This window comes from Corapipo altera, unplaced genomic scaffold (assembly GCF_003945725.1).
Source record: "Corapipo altera isolate COAL_440 unplaced genomic scaffold, ASM394572v1 268, whole genome shotgun sequence".
Taxonomy (NCBI): Eukaryota; Metazoa; Chordata; class Aves; order Passeriformes; family Pipridae; genus Corapipo; species Corapipo altera.
The window spans coordinates 9841029-9854552 of NW_020884901.1; the positions used below are offsets into that span (position 1 = coordinate 9841029).

The following is a 13524-nucleotide window of genomic DNA, read 5'->3' on the forward strand; positions in this document are numbered from 1 at the left end:
CAACAACATATTCCATGGCAAATTTCAGGATACACCCATACCATAATTGCTTTGGCTTACGCTGGAAACAGCCTGAAAGCCACAGAGATGAGATTTCACATCCCTGCTCTGTCCTGAGCTCAGGCTGCCTACAGCCCCCTCCAGAGCACAGGCTGTTTCTAGAAAGGCCACCTCCACTGCTCAAGGCCACCTCCACCTCATCAGCACAGGGACACACTGGGAGCAGGGCCAGGTGCACTGCTGGTCCACCCTGGGGACAGGGCAAACACTCTCTGGAGAAAAAGGCCTCCTTGGTGCTCACCCTGCACCAGGCTCCACTGGCAGCTCCACAGTCTGAACACTGCCAAACTGCAGGGCCCTCAGAGCACTGCACAGCTCCAGCTTGACTTCACAGAGGTACAAAAAGTGCAGCTTGCAGGTTGCTTTACCCTGAAGCACCTGCAAGGCCTCACACCGGGGTTTCTCCAGCCCCAGGCCAGTTCTGGCAGCATCAGGAAGCTCCTCTGTGTGTGGCTGCTCCTCCACACACACTCCCAGCCTCTTCAGAGGCAGCCAAAGCCCAGGCTGCAAACACAGTGGCTTGATCCAGTGCAGGCTCTGCACCTGGGACAGGGGTAAACATGTTTTGCTCCTGCCACCCCTCCCCTCCCCTCTGCCATTTGGCTCAAGTGCCCTTGAAGATGATCTTTTTTGAGCTTAAAAGGAAGTGTTTTCCAGTTTCAGGTAAACACTCCTTTGGTTCATACTGATGCAAACCAGTAGCCAAGCTGTCGTTGCAAGAATCACATCAAATTTGGGTCAAAACCTGCAAGGCAGCTCTGGCAGCACAAACCACACCTTCTCTGGGGTCTCTCCCTTTCTCTTGCTTCCAGAGCCTTTCTCACTCATCCTGCCCGGAGCAGTCAATCTCGGGGCAGCCCAGAGCTGCATCCCACAGCCCTGCACTCCAGCAGCAGCAGCTCCCTCCCAGCAACCCCACTGAGCAAAACAGAAACTGCCTGATGAAAAAGTAACAGGAAAACAACCCACACAGCTCCCTCTCTTTCCTCAAAGGATCACTGTGTCTGACTCCCAGCTCACTGGCATGCATCACTGCTTCCCCAGGCAGGAGGCAGCTTCTCAAAGGCTCTGCTTGCTGTCCTTTTTAATGTCACTGCCCTGGGTACCTTCTCCTCTCACAGTGTCAGTACCTGGAGATAACAAAATCTAAAACATTATCTCAGCGTGGGGCCTCTGACATCTAAGCTGGGAGAAAGGAACTGTCCAAAATTCCATGAGCTCTGGTGACACTTTGAGAGGTTATTTCTTCTGTGCTTTGTTCTCTGCAGCCTTTTTACACTTCCACAATATTTCAGTCCTTTTCTCCCACACTAAAACCATGCCCCAGACAAGATGGAAAGTCTTTGGAAGGTACCAGAAAGATACAAAAGTCAGCAAGGACTCTGGCAACAGCCCTGCAGACAGAGTGAACACTGAACACGGGAGAGTGCTCCTCGTGGGAACCCTCCCAGACCTGCAGCCTGCGTGAATAAGCCAGCAATGAATAGAGGCAGGAAGAGAGAAGATCCATCACCTCCTCAGCACCAGCTCCCTCAACAGATCTGTGTCCTGTCACCTGCAGCAGAGTCCAACACTCCCTTTGTTTTCTAATTCCTCAAAATAGCTTAAGGATCAGGGGGAAAAGTCTCAGTGAGCCCAAAGGGACAATTTTTCCATCCTCTGTCAGTACTTGTACCCCATCACCAGGCAACTGCCCTGTTCCAAAAGGGAAATAAAGGACAGAAAACTCTGTCTTGCCATCATCCCTTCTGTAACCTCCAAGCAAGAGGAGAGGTAAATGTACCTCCCCAGTCACCTGGAAAAACCTCCTCCAGAGCGAGACACTGAAGAGTTGCACAGGGATAATCACACAACATTTGTGAGCCATGAAGTTCCTGGGCCCCACATCAGGAAGAATCAGAAGTTACAACCAACAACAAACTCTCTCCCTCACCTTTCCCCCCCCCATGTCACCCCACAGTACCTGCAACCCTCTCTACCTCCTGCTGCTGTTCAATCCCACTGCCCCAGCAAGCACAGAGAGCACACACTGACTGCAACTGTATTGAAAAGAGAAGGTAAAAAAGCCCTGCACGTAACTCAGCCCTGGTTAAAATGCCTGGCTGTGGCAGCTGGCCTGTCCTGCTGACACAATCCCTCTGCAGTTCTGCATTACCACTCCCCAGTTTCTCAGAGACATTCTGCCACACAAGCTCTCCAGAGGAGCCAGCACAAACAGACTCTGGGGTGTAGAAGTTACCTCTGAAGAACAAGCTCCTTGATCAGTTGTAGAACATGATCTTATGAGGGATACAAAAGCCATTAGACCATTTCCTTTCCTTGGAGTCAAGGGACTCTGAAGATGAAAAAAGTCAGACTGAAATGGAGAATCCTCAGAGAACAAAATGTAGCAGAACTGGAGCAAGTTGGGGCAGTATCTGCACACTTGGCATCTTCCCCCAGGTGGGTCTCCTGGGGCTGAATTAACAGGTAAAGCAGCAAAAGAACTGACAGCCCAAAGAGACACACCCACCTCATTTTCTGCATGAGGATTGTCCTTTGCAGGGAGAGAGGAGGGTTCAAGCTCCCAGATGCACAGAAGAGGAGGATCCCTTCCCTTCTCCATTTAAGCCTTCACTGTCCCACTGATGGCTCTGCCACCTTCCTGCTCCTCAAAAAGCACAACAGACAGCTGATCCTACAGCTCCACCACTCTGCCCAGCCAAAGGTGAAGCCTTCAGAAACTTGCACCGTGATCCTGTGACAGAATTTCTGCAGGAAGCAAAGACATGACTTCCCTGGGATTGGACCAGTGGGATGAATCAAACGGAGCCAAATTTCCTACTCTCAACATATTTTATAGGACAGCAACCTTCCTACCATGGTTATTTATACAGAAGTGTTACAGACTGTGTTAAATTATACACTGCAGAATTTCAGAAGATGACTTAAAAATGATGATTCTCCCTCCTCCCCTTCTTTAGAATTTAGAGTAATTTCTAGGGAATTTTTTTATTTCCAAGTGAGTACTTGAGGATCCCATAAGTATTGTGGTATTTCCATGTGTACCTCTCACAGCTTGATTCTTGCCTGTGGCAACTAAATTCACTTGGATTCAAGACGATTTCAAGCTTGACACACCAAGGGGCAGTGGGTGAAAAGGCTTCCCTGGAGAGCTTAGGGATGTGTTACCAGCACAGAGGGCTGAAGTGCTGCTCTGGGGAGCCCAACACATTATCCAGGAGTCACATCAGCTCCATTTCCATGTTCTCCTTACCCACAGTCCATGAGGAACAAGCAACCAGGAGCACCCCTAAGGCTGAGTAAACAACAGCTTTGTAAGTGCAGAGAGGCTCCTGCTCCTTGGACCTGAGCAGAGCTCCCCAGCCCTCAGGCACCTGAACAGATCTGCATTTCCCCCTTGTCTCCATCAGATTCCCTGCCTGGCCTGAACGTGACCCCACGGGTGCTGTGAGGGCATTACAGAGGGAGCAAGGGCCAACACTTCTCCCTGTTGGAAACTGGGCTGGGGGGCTGCAAAAAAGGACCAGCAAAGACTCCATCTGACAGGAACAGCTGCAAAAATGGCCACGATGGAAGGATGGTTTTGCCACCCTGGGAAGCTCCTGCCAGCCTGTCTCTGCACAGTCTGCCCAACCCTCCCTTCCTCCTCTGCCTCACAGACACTTACTTCATCTCAGCTGCACTAAACCCCAGCCTTTCCCCACCCTTCCCTTCCTACCACCACGGGCTGTTCTTAGACCAAATATTGTAAGGAAAGTGTCACTGGAGTTCCTCATGCCTGAAAAACATCCAAGAAAATTGCAGTATGTTGTTTTAGAGCCCTTCCATTCACAGTGTTAGCACAACTCAGCCAAGGACAACCTGAAGGTCATTAGAAGAGATCCAAGAAAAAAGGCAGGGTCTCATTCAGCTGGCTGCCAAAGACTAGTGTGATTGGGCTTGCTCTTTTAGCAAGAGGTTTAAACACACACAGAAATTACCTAAAATGATAACACCACGTTCTATTTAATAACTTTATCCCCTGCAAAACAGTTAAACAGTACAGAACAATCTGCTACTTATTCACATAGGATTTTCTGTGGATTCCACAAGATTTTCTATAGATTTTTTAGTGAATGTATTGTCTGCAAAATATTTTCTTTCCTCACAGAGAAGACAGAGCCCTGCTAGAAGTGGAGTGAGTTTCTCTTGTGCTCTCTTGCCCATCAAGCAGAACTCATCACAAGCTGTCGGGGACAATACCTTGCATCTAAAATACTGACACATTAACTGGCACATGCTGATGCCCTCAACCAGGCAAATCTCAGTTTAACCCCTTGTGGAAGCAAACTCTGGGAATAAATCCAGCTGTTACCTTTGCCATCAAGGACAGATTGCTGCACATACACTAAGCTCACCAGTGAACACACTAAAACTCATCTTATTTTAGTCCCCAGTGAAAGTAAGACCCAGGAGTGACAAAGCAGTGCAGAAGCCTCGTGCAGTGCTGCCACTTCCCTGCTGAAACTTCTCCCAGGGACATCAGCTCCAGGGGTGCATTTACCACACTGAAAGTGAACTTGTCCCCACAGCCCACCCAGCACTGAGTCACCAAACTGCCTTTTCTCCTTCTGAGATCTCCCACCGACCCTTTGGGACAAATAAATGCACTTTCAATTTAGGGCTATCAAGCAATAGGTGCATGCACACGTGGACACAAACAAGGCACATCAGTTCTCTTACCTGAGCCATTTCTGCCTTCAGGATGGTTTTGTGAAAGATATTCTCCAAAAGCCCTCGCCGCTCTGTGTGTCACAGCAAAGGAGAGAAACAGAGATGGAGAGTGGTTAAAGGCCAAGGAAAGAAGGCACAGTTCAATAGCAACAGACTGCTGTGTTCCTGCAGCTGTCATCCCTCAGCCCCAGGTGACACCAGTGCAAACATGCTGCCATAGCAGTGAGGGCTTCCTGGTTACAGTGTTCCCCTGGCCAAAGAGGGAAAACAGAGCTGGACTGGAAGTCCAGGACTACATTAGTCTTTACCTTCTCTGTTAAAACTGAAAACTAAAATTGAAATGCACCTGCATTAAATTTGGCCTCGTTTCTCTGATGCACACAGGAGCTGGTTCACTGTCTTCAACCCCCTCCTGGCAGCTCAGAGGAGGAGGTATCTCCACCCCAGTGCCAACCACCTCTCCAACCTCCTACTCAAGTCCTGAGTGCTCCCACCCATGAGCTGTAACAGCTTAGACATGAATGCTAATGCTCCTTTTAACCACCTTCACCCCAAGTTCTCAAGCACCAACTATGTCAGTGATTGGATTACTGGAGAAGCTTATTTGAGAGACACCCACAACTACCCCAAAAAGCAGTTCCTGGTTCTCTGATGGATTGAGGTCCCGTGGATGTCCGAGATTTTACTGGAATATATTAAGAACCAATGAAGCAGGGGGAGCTCAACCCTTATCACACATCAAGAGAGCAAACCTATGAATATTCCAACCAGGGAAAAGCTCTCTGCTTGCAACCTACACAGGAAAGGAATCCTTGGTCAAGGCATGCATTCCCTGGAATACAGTAATCTCCAAACTCCAACTGTCAGGGCTTTTGTACAGTCCTGCTGCAGTGCTTGTTCTCCTGTACCCAACAGACCTGTGACTCAAGAGAGCTAATGCCAGCTTTTCCCCAGCCATCCATTTTCCCTAGGTTTGTAGAACAATCTCTCCAAGGTCTGCAGCCTCACAATCAGGCTGAGTTGCCCATGGCCCTCACAAAGAGGGAGGTGAAACAGCCACCCACCTCCTGGGCCAGCCAAGCCAAGCCAAGCCAACAGACCCAGAGCCCACCAGCATCTCTTGGGAAGGAGACAAGACTTGCTGCAACAGGGAAGATTGTCCATATTAAGTCATCACATCCACTGTCCTCCTCCTTCAGACGTGCTCAGCCTCAACATCCCTCTCCAGTACAAGCTGCTGCAAAAATCTCCTAAGAGACACTAAATATCTAAGTGGAAAATGGCCTTGACCTCCAAAACAACCTTCTGCTTTGCTACCCAATGCAGCAGCAAACCCCAACTTGTGTAGCCACTGCTTTTATGCACCTCCTCCCAAAGGGGAAAAATTAACAAAGCTACAAGGCACCTCCCAGCAGGACTCGGGCTGGAAGGATGGGAAGTCCATTTGTCATCCTCAGCCGGCAACATGGGATCGATACGAACGATGAAGAAACAGTAATTTAATCTCCCTGGGACTAAATTTCAGCACAGTCAAATGCAAAATGCTTTGGAGCAGCACAGCTGGAGCTGTGCAAGAAGCAAGGTTTAAGCTTCTGCATCTTTACAGACCAACATCCAGTGCTGAGCTTTGCCCCGTTTCCAGATTCTCACCTGTCTAGTCCCAGGCTGTACCTTTAGACACTCACTTGGGGTGGCAGTTGCCCAAACTGTCTTCATCAGTGCCTAAGCACACCTAGAGATGGTCACACAGAGGCTCTGTCACATGGGGAGCTGTTCAATCAGCCCACAATCCCCACTACAAACAACAAAGGAGCGACCATCATGGTTCACCCGCCCAGGAGGAAAAGCACCTCATGGATGTTTCCTACACCAACCTTTCTGTCCAGGCAAAAAGCAGGACTTGGGCTCAGGACAACACAGAAATGCAGAGCTGGGAGCTGGAATGTGGCTACTTTGGGGCAGTGGTTGAGCCACCATCCCTGGAGGGATTTAAAAGACATGCTGATGGGGCACTTGGGGACATGGTTTAGTGGTGGATGTGGCAGTGTTTGGTTTGCGGTTGGACTCGTTGATTTTAGAGGTCGTTTCCAACCTAAGTGATTCTGTGATTCTAACATCAGGATATGCAGCTGCAGGAGCATTCCTGAGCTACTCCTGCACTCCATGTCAGAGGTGGTTAAAGCGCAGCCAAAGCCCCGGCTGATCTTGCACAGCATCACCAACAGCCCAGCTTTGAGCAGATGCCTGGGCTCGAGACTCCCAAGATCCCTTCCACCAAGACTTCTGGGACTCCAAGGCTTCCCAAGGAAATGTCTGTCTTTGCAAGGCATCACCAACACCATTCAAAAATGGAGCACTTACACCCTGGGGAAAGACTCTGAAGCTTCTCTTTTGCATCAGCAGCTATTCCATGTAGAGGAAACAACAACGAGCAAGTTCTCAGGTAATAATTTATCAGTGAGAGAACACAGTGATTCACACAAAAAATGGTGAAACATGATGATAAAATGTAGTCTGTAACTAGTTCAAAAGCTCCAAGAGCCCCAAGATCATCTGTCATTCTCTCCATTCATCTCTCTGCCAATGCCTGAAGCTGATTTGTCGCTCTGAAAACCTGAACCAACGCAGGCTCAAAAAACTAGTACCAAACACTTCCTAAGACCCAGACTGAAAACTGGCTAACACAGAGCCAGAGAGAAGTAATGCCACCCTCCATGGTGAAATGCTTTCCATGCTTGCCATGGTGAAAATAACGTCACTCAGAGCAGGAGCCCAAGCAGAGAGGTGCTGCAGTGTCTCTAACCTCACTGTCCTGTTTCCCCAAGCACACGAGGTAGGAGGGTGCAATCCCAAGTGCCAGAGCTCCCAGGGAACAGGCAATACCCAGACCTCTCATGCAGGACAGAAGCACAGTGGAGGAGCACGGGGCTGCTCCAAAGCCCTGCTGTCCTGCCCAGGCTGAACCTGCAGTTCTGTCCCTGCCTTTCCACCCCCACAGCTCTCAGACCCCACAGGCCAAGCCAAGAGCAAACAAACTTGGTCACACAGTCACAGCTCTCCCATGACAGCAAACACAGCAGTGAGCCTGCACAGCACAGTGTGCAATGGGGGGTTTCCAGCCAATTACACTGCAAACTTCAGGCTAATTATTGCCTATTATCTCAGTGGTTCTCTTCTACATCCCTGCTTTCCAAGTGCCATCGGCTCCTCCTTGGCTGTGCCTCAGCTGATCTCCCACTGATGTCTGCACGTGCCCTTTGCCAAGGGGACTCTGATGGCCATGCTGATGGCTCCTTATGCCTGTTTTCCCCTTGCCAAGCCTTTTGTGGTCCTTCTCTGCCCTCCCTGTGCTCACAGCCACCCCAGTTTACCAGCACCTGCCCATATTGTTACCGTGCCATTTCCCCCTCTCCTTGGCTACCCACTGGCTTCATCAAAATAAAACCAGGGCAAAATTCAAACAGATGGTAGCTGCTCTAGTCATCCCATTCTTTTCTATCCCTTTAATCTACACTCTCTATTGCCATGAGTCACACAATCAGACTGTTCTCTCAGCTCAGCTTTGCCTCCACTATCACCAGCCATGGAGTTCAAGCCTCATCACACCATCACACAAAACTCTTCAACTGGACTCTGACCAGAGACACTTTGGGATAATTTAACTGGCAAGAGATGAAAAAGAAAACTTGTTTCACATAAATGAGATGAGGTACAAGGTGCCTTAGAGCTGCACGGGCTGGTGAGCTATAACCCTGAGTGTGTGACACTGCCAAAGCTGCATACAAATGAGCAGGTAGTACTGAGAGGTGATCAGCTGATGACATGACAAGTTTAGACCTGACTCACTGGAGAGAGGTTCTCATTTTAATGGCAGATCAGCCCTGCATGTTACACAGTCAGCACAGCTTGATTTAACAGAAGGACATCGACCAGGACCTCAGCTTTAGCATGCTGTGCTGTCCAGTCTAAGCAGCACAGACCAGCCTGCCACGGCTCCAGAAACCACCAGCCTCTCCTCCAGCATTCCAGCAGAACGGCTTCAGGAGTGAGGAGGGCAGGATGGGGCAGCACAACACAGGCAACAAAGGCAGCTGCCCTCTGGGGGGCATTTTTCAGTACTCACTGTGCATCAGATGTCAGAGCTGGACTCAGGTCTGGACCAAAACTGCGGAGAAGCGCAGACAGTCTAGACAGAGATTTGCTAGAAGGAGCGAAGCCACCAAATAACAAAGACCTCAATTACAATGTGATAAGCACAGAATAGCCTTCATGTCTCTGAAATAATCACATCAGCAGGATAAAAGGGGCCTTGATGCACACTAGCAGCTATGAGAAACTGGTGCACGTAAATTTATGCAATCCACCAAACTGACACTGAACTGAGCGAAGAAATGTGGATTGAAACACTCAGAGAGACAGGAAAGACCTCAGATAACTCCACTGAGAGCACAGCAGCAAGCTAAGCAAAACCTGGACTGTTCAGAAGCATTACATGGAAAAAATGAAGAACACCCACCACCTTCTTGTGCTCCTTCAGAAGTAATGCCCAGAGCGGTTGCAGCAGGAATCTGTTGTGACAGCACCTGACAGTGCTGCATCTCAGGCAAACAGGAGACAAGAGACCTCCTGCATCATCAGGACCTACGTCCTCCTACAGCAGCAATCCTGCTCTTGTCACCAGGCAGAGAAGGGAACACCTCCAGCATACCCACAGTTAACAGCTCAGTCATTAAAGACTGTTGACACCTACGTTATTTAAGCCTAATAGTAACAATACCCTGACAAAAATTAGTTTTCTGAAATATCTTTGTAGAGAGATGGGAGCTGGAAAAATTTAATTTTAAAATTCTCACTCTCAAAAAAGGGAAATCAGACGTCAGCAATGGATCGAAAAGTCAAAGACCCCACAGTCTTGGAGCAATTTAGTCACGAAGTTTGGGCAGGAGGAGAGAGGAAAAGGAGGAAGAAGTTGAAAGAAAAAGGCAATCAAATCATGAGAGAGTTCATACCACTCACCAGAACGTTCACAGGCAGAAAAAAGAATCTACACTCCAAGAAGAACCCCCCAATCTAAGCCAGAAATCTCTCACACAGCAAGAAACCTGGGATAAGGAACATGTTCCAGTACCTCTGCATTTTGTCAGTGCAAAACTTACCCTTTTACAGCAGCGAATGCCGTGTTCAAAGCCATTCTCCAGCTCTCTCTAATCGGTAGAGAGGGAGACCAAATCCTTACCTCTTTTTGGGGTATCTTGGACTAGATGGCAAAGTCCTGAATTTGGGCAAAGATGAACAACACTCTCAACTCAAATATTTCCTGTGCTAACTACAGCAAGGAGAGATGGTTCTGGAACACCCAGCAAGAGCCTCATGTCTGTTTGCTCGCGCGGTCACGCTCTCCCAGAGAACAGCACAACACAAAGCAGAGCTGTAGGGAAAGGCTTCCTTTACTGCCCCATTTGGGGTGCCAGTGTTTGTCTGTAGGTGCCAAGGCAGCAAGGGCAAAGAGAGCCCATTTCTAAGGGTTCACGTGCACCCTTGGAAGCGTGCTGGGGAAGCCAAGGAGCATGGGTCAGACACCCCCTGGCCCTGAGGGGAACGTGCAGGAGCCCAGGGCGCAGCAGCCCCCGCGCGTCAGCGGAGGGGCAGCACCAAGGTCACGGCTCAAGGACAACTGCGTCATCCCTGCCTTCAGCACTCGGGCCCCAGGAGCTGCACACAGGGCAATAAATGCACTCACAGGGAGGAAACAGCCTGACAGGGAGATCTCACAGCCCAGCACTTCAGATGAGATCGGAGCAGCAGCTCCAAGCACAGCCACTGCCCGGGTGTGTGCTCGGAATCGGCGCAGGTCACTGCAACTCCCTCGGGAGAGCACGACTACAGAGAGCCAAGCCAGCAGCACTGGGGATGTTCCCCACAACGCTGGCACAGAGCAACCCTGTCGTTAGTTTGTAAGAAGCTGTTTAAAAGACCTAGCACACAACAAGCTGTGTGAAGCTTAATTAATTCTCCTGGGACAGGAGGCTCCCCTGAGTTGCTCTGCAGAGGTTTTAATTTAAGAATCTAGGGAGCCTGCACCTTCTGCTCAGATCCCATTATTCATGCCAGCAAACAACCCATGCCCCTTGCTCAGTGAAGAGTCAAGTGTGCACACAGACTCCACCCATTCATAATAAATATCCATCAGTGGCCCTTGGACTTGCAGCGAAATTCAGGAGATGATTTTTCTCTCCAAAGAAAAAGTTGTGAGAAATATGAACAGGGCAGAGCTCAGGAGATACAGAGAAACAATCCCAGGGCATCTCTTTCTGCAGCACAGGAGCAGGATTCTACAGCTGCCTATACCCACAGGGCACCTAATCATTGCAGCAGTGCTACCATACAGGTGACCCGAGTCCCCAGCCCTCGTGGGACAGACAGGACAGTCTCTGTAGCCTTATCCAGTGACCTGCAGAGTCCCTGCTGTAGATAAGGACACACAGAATACATGCAGGAGGATCCAGGGCAGAGCAGAGGGGCTGTGTATGATGTGCTCTGGGAAGCCTGGAGGAAACCTTTCAGCAGGTGGGTCATCACCACAGTGAACATTCTAAGGGTGGCAGAGCCCACAGGAGTCAGGGGCTGAGCTGTGCAGGGAGGGGCAGGATGGAGGCACATGGACAGCACCTTCTCCATGCACAGAGGCACTGCAAGGAGCCCCTCAGCAAGTTCTCTGCCCTCCTCTAAGGCTTTTTGGATTAGGCATTTCTAGCACAGGGCACCAACAGGGAGACACATAAAAACATCTGTCCTGTGCCATGGTCTACGTGACCAGACACTCCTCAAGGACTTTATGTTCCCCAGCCCAAGTCCAGCTAACTTTTTTAGTCAAGCCACCTCAATTCACACCAGCAAGAACTCCCACATAACTGTACCTGCAGCTTGTCAGTAGTTAGAGCAGGTATGTAGCAAACCAGAACCCCAGAGGCACCTCCCAGTCTCCACACAATTGATACTACCCGAGTAGCATCTGCCCACCTTGGTGTAGGCTAACAAGTCATTATGTTCAAAACACATTAGTCGCTCCCAAACACCCACACAACCATTTGAAATCTTACCAATTACAGAATATGTTGTTTGTGTGACTGTCTAAATCCCAATCCCAGAACCCCATCACAGCAGTTATGGTGCTTCACATGTCATTTCTGTACATCCACCTGGCTGACATCACCAAAAAGAATCCCACTTCCAAATCTCTGGATGCCACTGAAAGCACCCACGTTTCCTTTACTGGTTTATGGGCAGAGTGCACCAAAACAGGGGGAAAAGTTGCAGGCTCTGCCCGGGGAGCTTTCTCTAGAGACACTCCAGACTTTGAAGGATGGATTTCTTTACAACTCAAACAGATGGCAATATACAGACAGCTCTGAATCTCTTCCCTTCAAGCCATAAGACTTCTCTTTCCTCCCGGCACAGCAGAGATGCCATAATGCTGAGTTACACGGAGAGGTGACTGAGATCTCTCAGCCACACGGATCGCGTCCTACACATGACTCCAGGTTATTCTAATGCAATTTCTGTCTGACACAAAGAAGGTGTTACATAATGCAGCCGAAAAGTTTATTTCTCCCCATTTTTTTCCCAGCAGCAAAGAGCTGGTCTAGATGTAGCAGCGACAGCGACAGACCTACCCCTTGGCACAGATGTGCTGTAGGAGCAGCTAAAAAGCTGCGCCAATGCCCCCAAACAGTCGCCGGATGATTTCTGTGGCACTCGCACTGCAGCGTGGGAGAAGGGTCCTCTCCACCTACCCGGGCAATGTAGCAAACCTCATCTCTGACAGCTTTTTAAACCCCAATAAATTCAAGCAGCAAATACATTTTCTAGGAGGTTTGATAGTGAAAAGCAGTGGGACTAGTCGGCGAGCGAAACGCTACACTGTAGGACAAGCAACATAAAAGCAGAACAGGCACAATACAGAACCCAAATCCTTTAACTGGTCCATGCAGTGGCTTGGGACGCTGCCGGAGAGGGCAGACGAGGTGGGTGCAGATTTTCACACGACAGTTTTCCCATTCAAAGTGAAAAGGAAGCTGCTGACTTTGCCCTCGGACACGGAGACGGCATTTCAGCCGAGGAGAACCCACCGAGCGAACTGACCACGCTCCCAATTCCCGGAGATCAGAAAGACACGTCCCTAACAAACCCACGCTCCTTGCCAACCCAGCAAATAAAACCTGCGGGCGCTGCCGCCGGGCCGGTGGCGGGGACACCTCTGAGAGAAGTCACCTCTCCCGAGGCTGAGGGAGCGCCGGGTGCAGCGGGAGCGGAGTCACCGCCGGAGCGCGGCCGGGGCTGGGGGGCTCGGGGCAGCCAGCGACGGGGACCCACCGGCAGGGCTGCCATTCCCCAACCCCGCGATGGCCCTGGGGGACAAACCCCCGGTCGTGCCCGCAGCCGGTGCCTTGGCTCGTCCTGAGGCTCTCGGGTCCCCCCAGCCCCGCAGAGCCCCGGGGGCGGCCGGGGGCGCGCAGGGTCCCGGCACCGCGGGGACCCCCCCGAGGGCACCCACCTCACTTTGGCCGCCACGGACGACATGGCCTCGTTCCTCAGCGTCTTCCTTTTGGACACGGCTGTGCCCATATTCGCGCGGGGGGGAGCGGGAGCGGCCGGGGGAGCGCTCATCGCCGGGCCCCGCGGCTGCCCATGCCGGGGCGCGCCCCTCGCCGCCGCCGCGCCGCCTCAGCGCCCCGCCATGCCGCCCCC

The 13524-nt window shown here is 50.7% G+C and overlaps 1 protein-coding gene across 6 annotated transcripts in view; it reads right to left on the minus strand.

The window, feature by feature from the left end:
- Positions 1 to 13468, minus strand: part of NSMF (NMDA receptor synaptonuclear signaling and neuronal migration factor) — a 49968-nt gene extending 36500 nt beyond the window's left edge. For all 6 annotated transcript variants that reach the window (XM_027650044.1, XM_027650041.1, XM_027650043.1 and 3 more), the window contains exons 1-2: positions 13331 to 13468; positions 4786 to 4847 (exon numbers count right to left, since the gene is read on the minus strand). In XM_027650044.1, coding sequence (XP_027505845.1) covers positions 4786 to 4847; positions 13331 to 13443 — 175 coding nt within the window. In that variant the 5' untranslated portion in view covers positions 13444 to 13468. The remainder of the gene's footprint in view (positions 1 to 4785; positions 4848 to 13330) is intronic.
- Positions 13469 to 13524: the final 56 nt, after the last annotated feature.